Genomic DNA, 16,499 nt, shown 5'->3' with positions numbered 1-16,499 from the left:
CTGTTTTCAAAAATCTACAAATCACTTAAGATATTACGGTCAGAGGATCAGCCACGTTAACACACAGATATTAATCCATGATTTGATAATATCCTTTTATGAATGACTGCTTCTAAGGAGGAGCATGAATTTAATTCAGCAATTGCAGGGTGCTGCCTTAAAGAAATCATTAAATTTAGCTATTAAATTCTTTAGAATTACGGTACATATAATGGTTCAATCTCTGCTTCCCAGAACAGAGATTAGAGGGGGGGGGAATTAAACTCTAAAACTAGTATGCATGTTCAGTACCTACAGCATCTCTACACCCAAATCCTACTTGAGCTACAAAGTTCTATAAATGAGAGGCCTGAGGCCATCAGTCTGTGCACTGCAACTAGGAGAGGGAAAAAACCCTCCTCCAAAGACCTTTAGGCCCAAGTGGGCCCTCACTTTACTTACCACTTTCAGCGGTGGTGTTATCTGTGCCTCTAAGTGCAAGCCTGCTGTCACAGAGTCAAACCTGGTGTGGCTGCCCATCACCACAGCTCCCTACGCCATACATAGGGAGCCAATATAGAATCAGATACAGAGGAGTTAGCCGTGTTAGTCTATAGTAGCAAAATGGAAAAGAGTCCAGTAGCACCTTTAAGACTGACCAACTTTACTGTAGCATAAGCTTTCGAGAACCACAGTTCTCTTCGTCAGAGAACTGTGGTTCTCGAAAGCTTATGCTACAGTAAAGCTGGTTAGTCTTAAAGGTGCTACTGGACTCTTTTCAATATAGGGTTAGTGATTGAAGTGCTGTTCTATGACTGGGGAGACCAGGGCTCAAAGCCCCGTTGGAATTAAATGGACAATTTTGGACAGTCACTTCCTCTCAGCTTAACTTACCTCGCAGGACGTTACAATGAGGAGGAGGGTAGGGGAATGAGATTGATCAGTTAAGAGGCCTTTGCTTTGCTCCCTCCACAGCAGACTTTGTTGTATTTTCCATTCAGTTTGCTGAAGATGTCTCCTGAGAGCTGTCAAGCCCAGATCTTGAGGGCTTCTGTACTTGAGAGTCATAAAGAATTTTACTGTGCGACTATGACACTAGAAGCAGAACCTGGGCAAACTTCCTCATCTACAGCTCTTAGTAGCACAGGAGCACTGCCAAGTTTCAGCAACGCAACCCTTTCTGTAGCTGACCCACTACCATCCACTTTCTTCCCTAGCACTACTCCTGTGGATTTAGCAACACCCAACAAGTAATCGAGCAAGTAAAACTTCTGCTGATCCAAGAGCAGGCATTTCACCCTTGGACAGAATCTTTTCCCACGTCCAGTCAGAAACAGCTTCCCTGCTACAATCAGTTTTCTGAAAATCCCACTGAACAGAGTGGGAGTTACTCCCAAGTAAACATACATAGGATCGAGCCCATAAATTTATAAAAACAATTTACACATATTTAAAGGAATGGAGCAACACTGCAGATACATACACACACCTTTAGAACCAAGGAGTGAGCAGTGTAGTGGCCAAATTTGTGGATGATACCAAATTATTCAAAATGGTGGGGAGGAGGGGAAGGCAGATCTCTTGAAACTGGGCGAGTGGGCAACAACACCGCAAATAGTTTAATGTACACAACTGTAAAGTGGTGCATATTAAAACAAAATATCCCAACTTTATATATATGCAGATGCAAGTGGTGAAAAAGGCAAACTCCATGCTGGGAATTATTAGGAAAGCATTGAAAACAAAATGGCTAACTCTGTAACATCTATTTGTAGATTTATGATGCTGCCTCACTGGGAATAACATATTCAGTTTTGGTCCCTGTTTATCCCAAAGGATACTACAGAGCTGGAAAAGCAGAGAAGAGGGCAACCAAGATGACTGACAAGTTGGAGCACTTTTCTTCATAGGAAAGGCCAAAAAGTCCGTGGGTTTTCAATTTGGCAAAAAAGACAGTCAGGGGGAGGCATGCCAGAAGTTTATAAAAGTTGTCCATGGGGTGGAGAAAATGGATAGAGTGCTTTTTCTTCCGTTCCATAATACCAGAACTTGGAGGCACCCAATGAAGTTGACAGACAACAGATTCAGGATGGAGAAAGAAAAATACTTCTTTAGTCAACGAGTAATTAACTTGTGCAGATCACTGACAGTGGCCACAAGGACAGATGGCTTTAAAAGGGGATGAGGCACCTTCATGGAGAAGAGGTCCATCAGTGACTAGTAGCCACAATGACTAAAGGGAACATCCACATTCAGAAGCAATAAACCTCTGAATATCCCTGCTAGAAGACAAAATCTAAGGAAGCCTTGACCTGTATGCTGACTCTCCAGGGAAACTGGTAGGCCACTACATGAAACGGGATGCTGGACTAGATCAGCCATTGGTCTCACCCAGTAAAGGCTCTTGTGTTTGGTAACCAGCCAGGGGATGTCTGGCCCATTGTCCAACAAAAGGATTACTCAAACAGGGTCCGAAGCTCAACAGGAAGCTGAATGAGTTCTTTGCATGCCCCTTCACTGAGGAACAGGTATGGATGACAGTCCTGCTTAAGATAGATCAAGATGGAAAGCCATGTTAGTCCGTCTGCAGCAGTAGAAAAGAGCCAGAGTCCAGCAACCTAGAAGCCTAACGAAATCATCTTCAGACACCTGAAGTCAGTCATGCTACAGCTATCCTTTTAATGGAAGATGTCTAAACAGAATCAAGGGCAAAGTGAGGTTTAACATGAACGGCCAAATTAAGATGTCTTCTAACAATGAACTCAAACGGGTGGTTACTGATCCAACGTAATGTCACTAAAGTCAACCTCCTGACAAGAGGATCGGAAATTCAGCAAATATATATAACAATGATATTCTGAAGTAAACTGAGCAGGGCAGAAACGCCAGGAAATTACAGGCCAGTTAGTCCAACGGAAAGTATTTTTCTAAAAAACAAGATAGGGAATAGCTCTCTCTCTCTGAGGGGTGCTCTTATCCCACCCTTGTTGCTAGTAATTCAGCACGGGGAGTTTCGCCCCCTTGCCCCCTTCATCCTCACAGGAAGCTCCAGGGCAGAGTGGCAACGAGTCCCATCCCGAGCACCGGCTGGGCGTGGAGGCCGCAGCCCCCCGCCTCCGAAGCAGCGGGCGCGGCGCCTCCTCGGGACGGGAGCCGCTGTACGCGTGGCAGCGCGGCGGGCGGGCAGGAAGGGAGCCGCTGGCAGCCCAGCACCGAGTGGGGCAACATGGCGGTGGGCGGCCGCGGGCAGGGAGCGTGAGGAGGAGGCGACGGCGGCGCCACTCACCGGCTGTTCTGGGGCTTCCGGGCCGGCCTTCTCCTCCTGCCGCAGTCGCTCTCGAAGGGCAGCACCGAGGCGTAGCCGTGCTCGGCTTCTGCGCGACAAGAAAGAGCCAGGCTTAACCCCGGGCAGAGGCGGCTTCCCCGCAGGCAGGGGCGGCGGGGCTCGGCGCCCCCCGCCCCGCCGCGGCCTGGGTCGCCCCCGCCGCCAGCCCCGCCGCGGCCTCCCTCCACGCACCCCTCTCTCGCCTCTCCAGGTACTCCGCGGCCTCCAGGAGCATCAGCAGGGAATTCCACTCCATGTCCTCCCGAGCTCCCCTCCTCAGCAGCCCAGTAGCCAGCCCCGCACTTGGCACGTTAACGCTCCGGACGAGCAGGGGCCGGGGCCAATCAGCGACCCTCCGCGCAGGAGTCGGACCAATCGGAGGCCGTCTCAGGGCCTTTTCGCCCTGCCTCCCGCGGAGGGCATGTTGACAGGCCCGGGGATCCTGCTCTCCGATAGGCCGGCCGCGATAGCAACACTCTAGAAGCCAAAGCTTAGCAACAGCACGTGAGGACCAGCCCCGCCGCTCGCTGACTGGCCGCCGGCGCCTATGCAAAGCAGCCAGTGCCCCGTGATTGGTCCATGCAAATAAGGGTGGCTGCTCCAGCCAATGTCTTGCCGGAGGTGTGTCAGCAGTGGGCGAGGGACGGAACCGCGGCGACAGGCGAGGGAGGGGGAGGCAGACCTCTCCCTTCTCCTCCGAGGAAAACAGATGACTTCAGCAGGGCAGCGGAGAGCAGCTCCAGTCAGGGGGCGGCGTCGCTCCTGGGTCGGGCGCTAGAACGAAGCGCGGCGCTGGCTCCTGCGGGTCGCTCGGAGGAGACTCGCAGTCAAAGGGTCATCCCCGGCCGGGGTTGCCGCTGCCTCTTAGAGGCTGGGAGGATACCGAGCGGCGATGGAGACACATCTCAGAGCTGGAGGAAGCAGGAACAAAGAATGCGACTCAGGAGCCGCTGGCGCAGGCGCTCTCTCGCCGCCTTCTCTTTCTGCTGCCTCAGCATCAGCTGAGAAAGGAAGCTAAACACAGCTGCAGCCTTGACAGAAGCTTCTTTTCAGGCACAGGGAGTGAAACCGGCACCCAAGGCTCTGAGCAGTGTGCAGCGCAGCAAATTCCTTTGCTTTAAAGGGCAGCAGCCTTGTAAAACTAGTCCTGCTCCGATTCTCTGTAGTATATGAAAAAACAACAACAACCATCTCCTGGCAGCCAGGCAGGCGGCTGGTGTACATGTTTGTGTGTGTTTACTTAAAACTGACAGCAATGGGGCTGAACAGTTGAAAACCCTATGCAGGTGTACGTGTGTATGGACACACACCTCAGCAATATAGACAGAAAATTCAGGGAAGAGGCATACATTACCCTGAGGGTCCCAGTTTCCACTAAAACTGCAGTTCCAGTCCTAGGCCTGCAGTAGGAAAAATAAAGTAGTAAATGGACTGAACCTCTTCAGATAAGGTTGCTAAGGCTGCCAACTACAGCTTGGGAAATTCCCACCACATATTATTCCCTCCTCCAACTTTTTTCTTCTACCTTACTTCACTTGTAGGCTGTGCGCATGTGTTCTGTAGGCCATACCAATAAATATACTGGTGTAACCAGTTTATGATCTACTCGGCCTAAAAAAAAAAACCTCTCAAAATGCCCCTCAGGTTTTTCTCAGTATAATGGAAAAAAATCTACTCTGAAGATCGAGGGAGTAGACACCTTAGTCTGTTGGAGCAAAAATAAAACAGAAGTTTGCTGGCACTTTAAAGACAGTTATTTCTATATGAGCCTTCATGAGCCAGAGTTCACTTCTTAAGGTATAGATGCCATAGGAGGATACCAGCCAACAGCAGTCCCATCACTTTCTCAGTCCCCAACTGACCTCTCACCTTTAGTGTCTTTACTGGTGACAATCAGTTTGTCTTAGTAGACTCTATGACAGGGGTCTCCAACATGGTGGTTGTGGGCTCCTCAGAGCTTGCTGACACTACTGCTTTCCAAATGTCTTTAGAAATTGGACTATGTGGGGCTGTTACCTGGAAGGACTTCTAATTGGCCAGTGGAGATCTGATAGGATGTGCAGATTTAAATATTGTTTCAGCTGCAGTTGGTAGCTCTGTGTCCAGGGGTGGCACCCCCACCCCTGCACTCACGTACTCCAGAGGGGCATTCAGCAGGGGACAGCCTTACCCAGGCACTGCTGTGGCAGGCAGCTCAACCAAGGGCTGTGTGGAAAGGACTAAGAGCCAAACTACAAGGGACGCCTGACACTAGTTGGACACTTGTCAGCTTCCTTCAAGTTTTGATGGGAAATGTAGGCAGCTTGGCGGAATGTTGGACAAGTGACAGTTGAAAAGTCCATTGGACAGCAGTTGGAGAGCCAAGCTGCAAGACCAGGATGCCTACATTTCCCATCAAAACTTGAGGGAAGCTGACAAGTGTCCAGCTAGTGTCAGACGTCACTTGTAGTTTGGCTCTCAGTTAAGGCCACATCCAGAGATGCACCGTGTCAGTGTCTTATTGGTCAAGCACATGCTCCCAGAAGGAAGGCAGGGCTCAGATAGAGGACTGCACCTGGAAACAGACCATACATAGAGACTTAGCAGCAACCAGAGAAGCTTCTTAAAACCTCAGGGGAGGGCCCAGTCAGGGAGGCCATTGGCCCAAATTCCCTTCACTCACCATGGACCTGCCCCTAAAGAGAGGGCATTGGATACCAGTGTCAGCCCACCCTCAGACAGTCTCACCTCAGGGACGGGTGAGAGGAGGGGCTTTGAGAGAGGCGGCAATGGAAAAAGAAGGATTAGAGTGCTGTAGTAACCCTCCTTTGCTCCAGAGTCTGAGGCTTATCCCATGGCTGGATTAAGAAGGTGATACTGGAGGGCACTACAGACCTGGACTCCATCCCAGTGCAGAGGGAGTCAGATGTTCTGAGAATAAAACTCCACTACGGGGCCTATATCTGCAGCCCTGCGTCTGCATTCTATTTTAGCTGTAGCTCATCCAGTATAGTTTTGAGTGGGTAGCCCTGTTGGTCTGCAGTAGAACAGCAGGATTTGAGTGCAGTGGCGCCTGAGACCAGTAAGATTTTCAGAGTGTGAGCTTTTGAGACTCAGAGCTCCCTTCTTCAAGTAGGAATGGAGATCCTTGAGCCTTTATATCCTAGGAAGGACATCAGGATGAATAAGTACAATGCAGCTTGATTAGATGGATGTAGCAAAGGAAGATGTCAGGAGCTTGATTAGAGCAGAAATTAACATCTGTAGTGAGAATCTAAGTGAGAATCTGATGTCTCTATTCAGCTTCATTCGGGCTGTTTTTTATTTGCTGGTTTGCTGTCTCAGAATCTCACCTGTGCCACTAGAAATGAATTGTGGTATATTTTAAGATTGGGCAAAACAAACCCTCTTTTGCAGTTTTTATATGCTATGTGGCGTTTTGCCCCCTCCCCTTATAAAAGTATGAAATGTGGAATCTATTTGGTGGAAGAATTTCTATGGAATATTAACTGGAAGCTACTGGATATTAATCATGGAATAATACTAATTTTTAATACGTTGATCCCCCCTCCCAAGTTAACGCTAATGTTTCCAATCAAGTCACCATCAGTTTGTTTCAGACTGGAACTAAGGTTTAGGGTTATAATGTCGTAAGAAGAGCCAGGCTACATCAGGCCAAAGACCCATCCAGTCCAGCATTCTGTTCATGCATTAGCCAGCTAGTGGCCTCTAAGACTCCCACAGGCAGGACGACTGCAACAGCAATCTCCTGCCCGTGCTCCCCAGCAACTGATATAAAAAGGCATTCTGCCTTTGGTGCTGGAAGGTCTAGATATTCATCATGCCTTGTAGCTCTAATGTCCCTAATCTTTCTTGGAATCAAAACCGTTGCATATTCAAAGTGCTGTATATTCTACAGAAAAGGCCTCAAAGGATGGATGAATTGGAAGTTCGCTGATTGCATAGCTGTAGGTTTCTCCAAACAGATCTTATATGCTGAGATTTTCCCAAATTCATGAATATTGCTTAAGTTTGGGGACAGAAGAATATGACTGACCAAGAAATATTAATGCATTAGCATAAATGCTAATTTGATCTCCTGGACCTAAACTTTTATGCCTATGATATTGGGTGTGTGTGTGTGTGTTGACAGATAGCATATGCCCAGGTTCCAAGGTTAAAACAGAAAGGGGGAGGAGGGGGCATCCTGGGTCAGCCTGTGTAGATGTATCTCACACTGACAGTGTAAACCTAAGTAGCAGTACACCCTTCTAAGCCCCTTGCCATCAGGGTGTAACTCTGCTTCTGCTCAACTAACCCAACCCTATCTCCTAGAATTTACCTCTACCTGCCCAGGTCTGGCTCCTTTCATCTGAACTGCTTGTTTGTACTTTTGACTTCAAGCCTGATACTGACCCAGCTTCACACCACTGATCCCGTGGCTGTAGTTGTAGCCAGACACCATGGCACTGGGAACCAGGAGAATGGAAGGGCAGCTATCAGTGTAATCCTAAGAAGTGTTACTCCAGTCTAAAGCCATTGAAATCAATAGATTTAGACTGGAGTTACTCTTCTTAGGATTGCACTGTAAATCTTGGGATTTGATTCTTGTTATGGGTTTCATAGTTGGCAATAGAGCTGTCCCAATCACACCCTCAGGCCTTCTTAAGCCCATTGAAGTATACTATATTAAACCCAATTAATCCCATGCTGGATATGACCTGAGACGTTATCAAGACTTGGTAACGGGTGGATGACCAAATTAAATCTCATGGATGTCAAATGTCATGCATTAAAGGAAACAACAAGAGAGCAGGTGTAAGTTGGATGTTCTGGCATTTTATTTATTCGAAGATAGACGAAAGTCTTTCTTCAGGCAAATGTGTATTATAATTGTGCTTTTCATTAAGAGACATAAGATTTATTACTTAAAAAATAAAATATCTGACATTCTTAGCTATCATATTTGTAGATATTCTGTATTGCACCATTTACAAAATTAAACCAGCTTTCATAAATAATATTCATTATATTAAATCAAATAATTTTCCTCCAAAACAACCTTTTGTATATAACTTCACAGTTGGAGTTCACTATACCTTGTTTGAAATCCTACAAAGAAATAATAAATATCTTTTTATAAGAATAAATCTTTAACAAACATTACAATGTAAAGCCTGAGATTTAAGCTTTAATAAAATATCTTTGCTTTGTAATATCCTCCCAATTAACATTGCCAATCTGTGCTTAACAGAAATGTGAATTAAGATAATCTACTTTGGAGTATTTTAGGAACAGAATTCATGACAAATTAAGGAGCGATAGTATTAAAGCAGTTTGTCCATAGACAGCAACAGGAAATGTGTATAATCTTATTTTTAAAAAATTGAATGAATTTGTTATTTCCTTATATAGCTAATGTGTACAGAATATAAGCCACACAGAAAAGAGTAAATCTCTAAAGGATGCAGGCATTGCTATTTAAAAGTAAGAATTTTTGAGTCATTGGGTTTTTTTTTTGTACTAGTCAATAGCAATGTTACAGCTGTGATAAGAACACTTGTACCCCAGCACTGACGGAGGTGTCCCCCTTGAATACATGAAGCTGCCTGCTACTGCCGCTTTATCTCTCAAGGTACGTACTGTCCACTCTGACTGGCAGCATCTCTCTAAAGTCTCAGGTAATCTGATCTTTTTAACAGGTGATGCTCCTGGGTACTGAACCTAGGAACGTCTGTGTGCAAAGCAGATGCTTTACCACCGAGCCACAGCTCCTCCTCTCACATAAATGGCCAGGATGTGATTATCTGCTGGTGTATATGGTCCCCAGCTCTGGCAATGCAAATGGGTCAGATTGCAAATAAATCAGCAAACGAACTTTGATATATTAGTCACCGTCACTCAGGGCTTGCTTTAGAAATGAATTAGATGCTTTCCAGGCATTAGACAAATTATTCCTCATCTACAAATGATCCTTCAGTATTTGAGGAAACAGATTCTCTTTCAGCGTATGCTGGGCACACTAGAGATCAGTAACTAACCTCACCGATGCATGTCGATCCACTCCTTGCCCTTGGACCGCACAGATGAAAAAGGCCGTCCCAGACATCTCTTTGTACAAAGTGTCATATAGGTTCTGGTCTGAGGTCAGTTTTCTCACTAGTCATGTACTACCTTGTGTTGTTTTGTGACTAATTTTGTATCTGGTATGTTGACAGAGTTAACAAATTTTTGTTGGCCCTGTTTCTGTTTTTTTTGGCAGCAGCAAATTGGAGATTTTTTCCTATCCCTTTATTTCCATGCCAAGGAAAACCTCACTGCCACATGTGTGTAAGCCAGGCTCTTATTAAAGGAACAGAAACAGGGCAAATAAAAATACTGGGCATTCTGTCTACCGGAGATGGAAGCATACCATGATGAAATTAAAATATTTTCACCTTTGCTCCAGATATTTAAAACAAGCTTATTTGTTACATACTATTCTTCAATCCTTCAGTGATCTCAAGAGAGTTTTAGGAAGCAATACGAAGTGCGTATACTCAAAAAAAGTCCCAACATATTCAATAGGGCTTAATCCCAAGAAAGTGTATTTAGGTCTTAGCCTTGTAACAGTTATGTGAAGTAGGTTCATCTGAGGAGAAATAATTTATTCTTAGCCATCCACTCCCCACGCCTAACCATTTTGGCTTTTAATAGTAATCTGTTTAAAAATATTTTAAAGTACACATGCTCATGTACTATATCTTGTGGGCTGTAAATTAAGTTTAGAAAACCAGTGTCTCAAGCTACTTGTGCTGAAAAAAAATAGCATTGTTTAAATTTTATTTTTGCTTTGATCATCTTTGTGTGAAGAATTCTATGCAGTGAAAAAAATATTTCCACATTTGATGGGAAATGCTCCAAGGTATTTTGGAAAAAAAGTATTATATGCCATCAAGTTTGATGTGAAATATCAATAATCTTATTGATTTTCTGTATAGGTGTTACAATCTGTTCCAGAGTTTGCTAGGATGCATGTAGCTTCTTATTGGGTTTAAATTCTTTTGCTGCCACTTAGGATGGAAAATGGCTTATGCAGAACCTGGAAAACTTCCCCAATAGCAAAATTAATTGAATTGATATAAATACAAATAAAAATGTAAGTGATAAAAATATTTCATGACTTGCATTGTGAACATTAGCTAGTTAATGTGACTGAATTATATGTGGTTTCTTAACTTTGCTGCCCTGCAGGGCCTTAATTTGCCTTGGGGCTATGTCGGGTGGGGTGGGGGAAGGATTTCACCCTGGCCCCTTCAGGGCTATCTGCCCTAATGCAAACAGCAGCTGTACAGCGTGTGTGATTCACACAGCTAAAACAGTGGGGGAAAGGGCTTATCCCCCATGCTGCAGTCCTGATGCAAATCAGAGCCCCAACACAGCTGCTATTTAAATTTTTTAAAGCAGGAAATGTGTTGTTCAAGAATCTCCCATCAGCACAGGGCTTTTTTTCAGCTGGAACGTGGTGGAACGGAGTTCCGGAACCTCTTGAAAATGGTCACATGGCTGGTAGCCCCGCCCCCTGATCTCCAGACAGAGGGGGGTTTAGATTGCCCTCTGTGCTGCCGAGTGGCGCAGAGGGCAATCTAAACCCCTCTGTCTGGAAATTGGGGCGGGGCCACCAGCCATGTGACCATTTTCTCTGAGGGCAATCCACTGAGTTCCACCACCACTTTTCCCAGAAAAAAGCCCTGCATCAACATATCTGTTTTGGTCACAATCTGCTGTGGATTTTAGCACGAATGTTTACAAGACGCTGGATTATTGCTAAGGAAAGAAACAAAACTGAACACAAAGCCTGGCAGAGCTAAGTATCACCAGAAATGCGCATTCTAACTAGGACTGCCAGGTTACAAAACCTTTTTAACTTTAACCATGCAAATATTACAGGAGGTTACTTGGTGTGTGGTGTAGTGGTTAGAGTGTCAGTCTAGGATCTGGGAGAAGTAGGTTTGAATTCCCGCTCTGCCATGAAAACTCACTGGATGGCAAGTCACAATCTTTCAGCCTAGTCTGTTTCATAGGGTTACCATGAGGATAAAATGGAGGGGAGGAGAATGATATAAACTGCTTTGGGTCATTCACTGGGCTGAACGCCTGGGCATAAATAAAGTAATTAAACCAGCTCTTTCTGCCCCATTCTTTCCTAGACTGCTTTCATGCCAAGGATTTTCCATGGACATTCCCCTCCTGTGCAACATTAGGCTTCAATTGGCCTGCAGGAAAAAATAACTCTTTCCTATTTGATTTCCTACCATTAACAAGACCTTGGGCTCTTCCACTGCAACGTAGCAACCTGAATTGTAACTTCACTCTACACACAGTTTTTGAAGCGACATTAAATGCCGAAGCATTCTATTCTTGGAATTAGTTGCTGACCCGTCATACAGTTATTCTAGTCTTCTGAACATGTGTGTTTACGTCACAGTAGTCACTTGCTCACTGAGTACGTCCTGCTTGGTACAGGCTTAATCAAGCAGCCGCTTTGTTTAGCTATTGTTTAGTTTTCCAGATGGTACAAAACAGATTTTGCATTTAATGTAGCAGCTTCAGCTAATCTGATATTCGAACGCAGACTTCTAGTCCAAGAATGAAACTTGCTGCATCAGGACTGATAGACTAGGATGAGCCATGCATCAATAGCATTGTGCCCGGGCATACAACCAGTACAAATGGCTAGGACTGGAACAGCAGATAAGCTGCCCAAAATGCCCAGTTCGGGGATCCATTACTCGCCATGCTGTTTATGTGTTTTAGATATGCACATGAAATACTATTTTAAACATGGAAGACTGGGATATCGCTTGAGCCACAAGTGCTTCACATTCCACACCAGCAGTTTAATAAAATGTAGCCAAAAAAAAAAAAAAAAAAAAGATCAAAGCTTTCATCCACTCGCTCTTCCAAATGTGGTCTCTCTTTCAAGTTTGTTCTTGGTTTAGGTCAAATGCAGCCCCCGCAAAGATGACAGTGTAATATCAGTTCACTACTATAAGTTTTAGTCAGACATCCCATTTGTCTCTGTAAAAAGGAGTAACATGGAACATGTAACAGTGGGTGCAAACACGAACAGGCTTCATCTGGCCATAACGAGGTAATGGAGCAGAATGAGAGGAGCAGCGAGAGCAAAAGATCTGAAAGACACAACAGAAATTCATTCCAACCCATTTATTTTCTACAGCATCTACAGTTTTCCCAACTCTGCTGCACTTGGACATCAGCGTCCTTTACTGCATTTCAGCTAAAAGCCCAACCCTGCAAAAAAAAAAAACCTGTTCATACCTCTTGCTGGTTTTTGGACCTATCGGAAATTTCCACAGAAGGAATTTATGCTGGAGGAAAATGACTCTCTTCCCCCCTCCCGCTGCAGGCTAAATGTTGCTTTGGAGAGAACAATATCAAGGGGGAATGGAAGTCCATATTGGGAGGGGGGAATTGGCAAAAATGGCTCCTGCCACCACTATTTGTGGTGAGGACGGAGCATAAACTCCATAGAATCTGTACTGATCTGTAACAGAGGGCTGCTTCATCCCCACTGCCTCATGCTCAGGGCTGGTGCAGCAAGCAGCGCCTAGGTCAGATGCTTCTCAGTCGACATCGACACAGTCATGGAAAACTTAAAAGTGCCTTCAGGGAAATGGCCATAATTGTTGAATAGCTTAACTTTCCTGATTTCTTGTGGTATTTCATAAATGAGTTGGAAGCCTCGTCCCTGTACAAAAGTTAGGAACCTAAGCGATACAGTCAGGACTCAGATGGTGCTGGTGAAGGAGCAGGTTTGGAGCTTGCGGATGCAATGAGATCTAAACTTGCAAAGAGATAAAATCTCTGCTTTAGTGTCTAGCACCTTTCTCCAGCTTCAGCTGCTTTGCCAACTATAAACCTTCTCAGAGATGTGGGATCTACCCCTAGTAACCAGATTAGATTCCAGTCATACACTCTACACAGAGTGGCCTTTAAAAATGGTCTGGAAGTGTCAACTAGTTCAGAACACGGCTGCTTGTTTGGTGGCTCCTGTTAGTTACAGTCAACATATCATCCTGATTTTTAAAATCTACAATGGGTACCATTTTCATTCTGGATCCAATTCAAAGTGCTAGTTTTGACCTATAAAGCCTGATACAGTTTGGGAGACGGGAACTGATACAGTTTGGGAGACGGGAACTCTCCTTCCATGTTCTTCTTCCACAAAACTGAGGTCAATAATCACAGGCTCTCTGCAGCTCACCACTTCAAGTTTTCATATTTTTCTGCAAACCTGGCCACCTAAGTTTGCAGAAACATACCTTAACTTTAGGTAGCCCTCTCCTTGGGGTTGTGCATTGTGAGACCACCCATGGCTATTAGATTCAAAATGTGAAGCTCCAGGGTGCAGACAGCAAAGGAAACACGAACAAAGTAGCTTTCTTTCATGCCCACTCCACCCTCAATGGGCAGCAGTACAGGAATGGCATAGGCTGGGCTTTTTAGCACTCTTGCACATGTCCACAAGCTGGCAATGCATCAAATGTGAACGTAAAAGACTACCTTTCCGCAGCTCCTGCAATGGTGCTTCCTGCGAATGACTGTGAAGGGCGCCTTGCATGCGGTACAAGAGCTGCAGGCTTCATCTGGCACCCAGTCAGGAGGATCTGGGGGGGGGGAAGAGCAACAAATAAATGGGGTTTCATGTAAAATAGCAGGTTTCTATACAAATGAATACTAACCATGAGAAGTGACTAACAAGGATATCATTTCCTTAGCATTAAAACGTCATATTCAGTTGGCACTTGTAATAGCAATAGGCCCATGGGGTCTTCAGAGGCGGATTGGTGCTGGAGGAGAGTGTGTAGCTGTGTGTGTGAGAAAGGTGAGCTCATTCAGTTCCCTGCACTCCAGAGGTTTTACCTCCATTTTCTCTGCGGTGGACCCTATCCTGTGGAATGACCTGCCTGAGGAAGTCAGAAGAGCCCCCACTCTCCTGGCTTTTCATAAACGATGCAAAACTGAACTATTCAAAAAGGCTTTTTACTCAAATGGGAGGGCTGCATTGTAGGGATGGGGTCTCAGATGCTTCGCTAACGAGTTAGGGACCATAGACTTCATCACTATATTGCCTTACGTATTATCTGCTGCTTTAAATATGTATTTCTATGTACCACCTTTGCTCCATGTTGTCTAATGTCAGTCCTAGAATGATTATGTTGTTTCAGTATTTTTTCTACTCTGTATTGGATTCTTGCTGATACTATGCCTTTCAAACTTGTATCTATTTACCCTAGGGCACTGTTTATGGAAATGTCCTTGATACTGTATTGAAATGTACTTGTTACCGATTACACTAGTCTCATACTGTGTAATCTGCCTTGAGTCTCAGTGAGAAAGGCGGACTATAAATGACATAAATTGTCAGACGCAATACTGTCAAATGTTTTCAGACTTGGTATTTATCTAACTGTAGATATGTGGATGGACTGCTTTTGCTTTGCCTGTCAATGATGTGTTTTTGTTTGTTTTGTGTTATTGATCAGCCTGTTAATTCAGAATTCAGTGTAACCTGCAGCGTCATTTTGCAGCCTTAAAAGTTCTATCAAAATAGATTGCTTAGTTATGAAAGTATGCAGTGCGGTTTCACTGTCTGAGATGTTAAGGATTTCTGCCTAATACGATATATTCATGAACTATGGTTATATTTACATGCAACTCTTTGATTTGTATTCCTATCCATCTTATTACCACTTCATGGTAGCCTCTCTCAACATCTGTGACTTTTCAAAAGACAATGTTGACAGCCAAGACCCATTCCCACTCAGAAACATAAGGAACCTGCTGTTTTTGTCCAATTATACCCCTTTTGTGCATTTATGGGGTCTTTGTATTTTTAAATCCAGCTTCACGTAAGAAACAACTACATTGAAAACATTTTGCTTTTGCTCACAACAGAACAATCTGCACTAAACTTTTTGTAAATAGCTGAATGATCACTTTCAAGTTGTATCATGATACCTACTATATTTAATGCTGCCACATACTAAAGGGGTATTTTGCACTGTCTGAACCAATCAGGTCCTTCATAAGTCCAACAATGCCAACAAACTGATCCCCCTAAGCACACATTTTGTGATCACTCCTGACAAGACTCAGAACACTCGGAAAGCATATTTCAGTTCACTGATCATGGAAAGTACCACATCAAACTGCGCTTGGCATAATTCAGAATTTTTACAGTGTCGTTGTATGCATCAAAAACATCTAAACCTTTATAGCTATTTGTCACCATCCAATATGGACCCAATTTTGTGCGCTGTATCACTTCTGCTATGACTAGCCTTCAATGGAAAGACCTCACATAACATTTATCATTCATTACTGTCTTCCCCAAAACTCCCATTTTGTGCTAAAGCACTCCATTTGAGTACGTAAAGCTCTTCTTCCTCACTGCTACAAAATTTTGTAGGTGAATTCGTTAACAGTAATCAGGTAATCAAACACTTCAGGATGACTTCAAAACACTGATATTCTACATTGTGGGGGGAAAAAAATCTCTCATCAGAAGAATTGCAGAGTTCTTGAGCTGTAACAAAATACTGAGGAAGTTATGCCTAGCTGTACCACCGTGCCTAGCTGTGTGACAGGGTGAGAAACACAGGGCAGGAATCAAACACGCATTATTATGCTGGTCGCAAAGCGTAACAATAAACTGGTAACACACATTACTGGCATTCTTGCGTGTGAAATAAGCGATCGACATCTATTGTATGCAGGTACAAGGATGAAATTTTTCTATGAGCAAAAGTTTACTTTCACTAGACTGAATGCAAATTATACTTTCTTGTATGTATGAGACAAAGCAAATGAACTCTGGGGGTAAACTGCCAGGTCCGTAAGTATGAGTGGTAGGCCGAGCGGGGTCTACCAGTGAGAGGAAAGGCCCCGTTTCTCCACAGAAGGTATACACTATACTTTTTTACACAGTGATTTATTTTGAGACTTTTGCAACATTCAGCTTAGTTTTATAGCCATACCAGAAAATGAATGATTGTTTGGTTGTGTACCAAAGATAGCTGAAGTTTTACTCTGTACTCCAACATGGAAAAAACGCCCTTGGATTCCTTATGCTGGGCACTGCTGCCATGCCCCATTCTTCTTCCCTCACATGGAAAGCTGATGGGGCTGCCAACAGTGCTTTCCTGCACTG

The 16,499-nt window shown here is 44.4% G+C and overlaps 2 protein-coding genes across 4 annotated transcripts in view; both read right to left on the bottom strand.

The window, feature by feature from the left end:
- Positions 1-3,605, bottom strand: part of MXD4 (MAX dimerization protein 4) — a 28,028-nt gene extending 24,423 nt beyond the window's left edge. Inside the window, exons 1-2 of one of the 2 annotated variants that reach the window (XM_054983044.1) lie at positions 3,497-3,605; positions 3,266-3,353 (exon numbers count right to left, since the gene is read on the bottom strand). In XM_054983044.1, coding sequence (XP_054839019.1) covers positions 3,266-3,353; positions 3,497-3,560 — 152 coding nt within the window. In that variant the 5' untranslated portion in view covers positions 3,561-3,605. Of the gene's footprint in view, positions 1-2,370; positions 2,821-3,265; positions 3,354-3,496 lie in introns of those variants that run through there. The other variant, XM_054983045.1, reaches the window with a different exon arrangement.
- A 7,379-nt stretch (positions 3,606-10,984) lies between these two features.
- The window catches only part of ZFYVE28 (zinc finger FYVE-type containing 28), a 45,306-nt gene continuing 39,791 nt past the window's right edge, over positions 10,985-16,499 (bottom strand). For both annotated transcript variants that reach the window (XM_054983609.1, XM_054983610.1), the window contains exons 12-13: positions 13,850-13,953; positions 10,985-12,456 (exon numbers count right to left, since the gene is read on the bottom strand). In XM_054983609.1, the coding sequence (XP_054839584.1) occupies positions 12,325-12,456; positions 13,850-13,953 (236 nt within the window). In that variant the 3' untranslated portion in view covers positions 10,985-12,324. The remainder of the gene's footprint in view (positions 12,457-13,849; positions 13,954-16,499) is intronic.

This window comes from Eublepharis macularius, chromosome 6 (genome assembly GCF_028583425.1).
Source record: "Eublepharis macularius isolate TG4126 chromosome 6, MPM_Emac_v1.0, whole genome shotgun sequence".
Taxonomy (NCBI): domain Eukaryota; kingdom Metazoa; phylum Chordata; class Lepidosauria; order Squamata; family Eublepharidae; genus Eublepharis; species Eublepharis macularius.
This window is presented reverse-complemented; position numbering and strand designations above follow the sequence as displayed.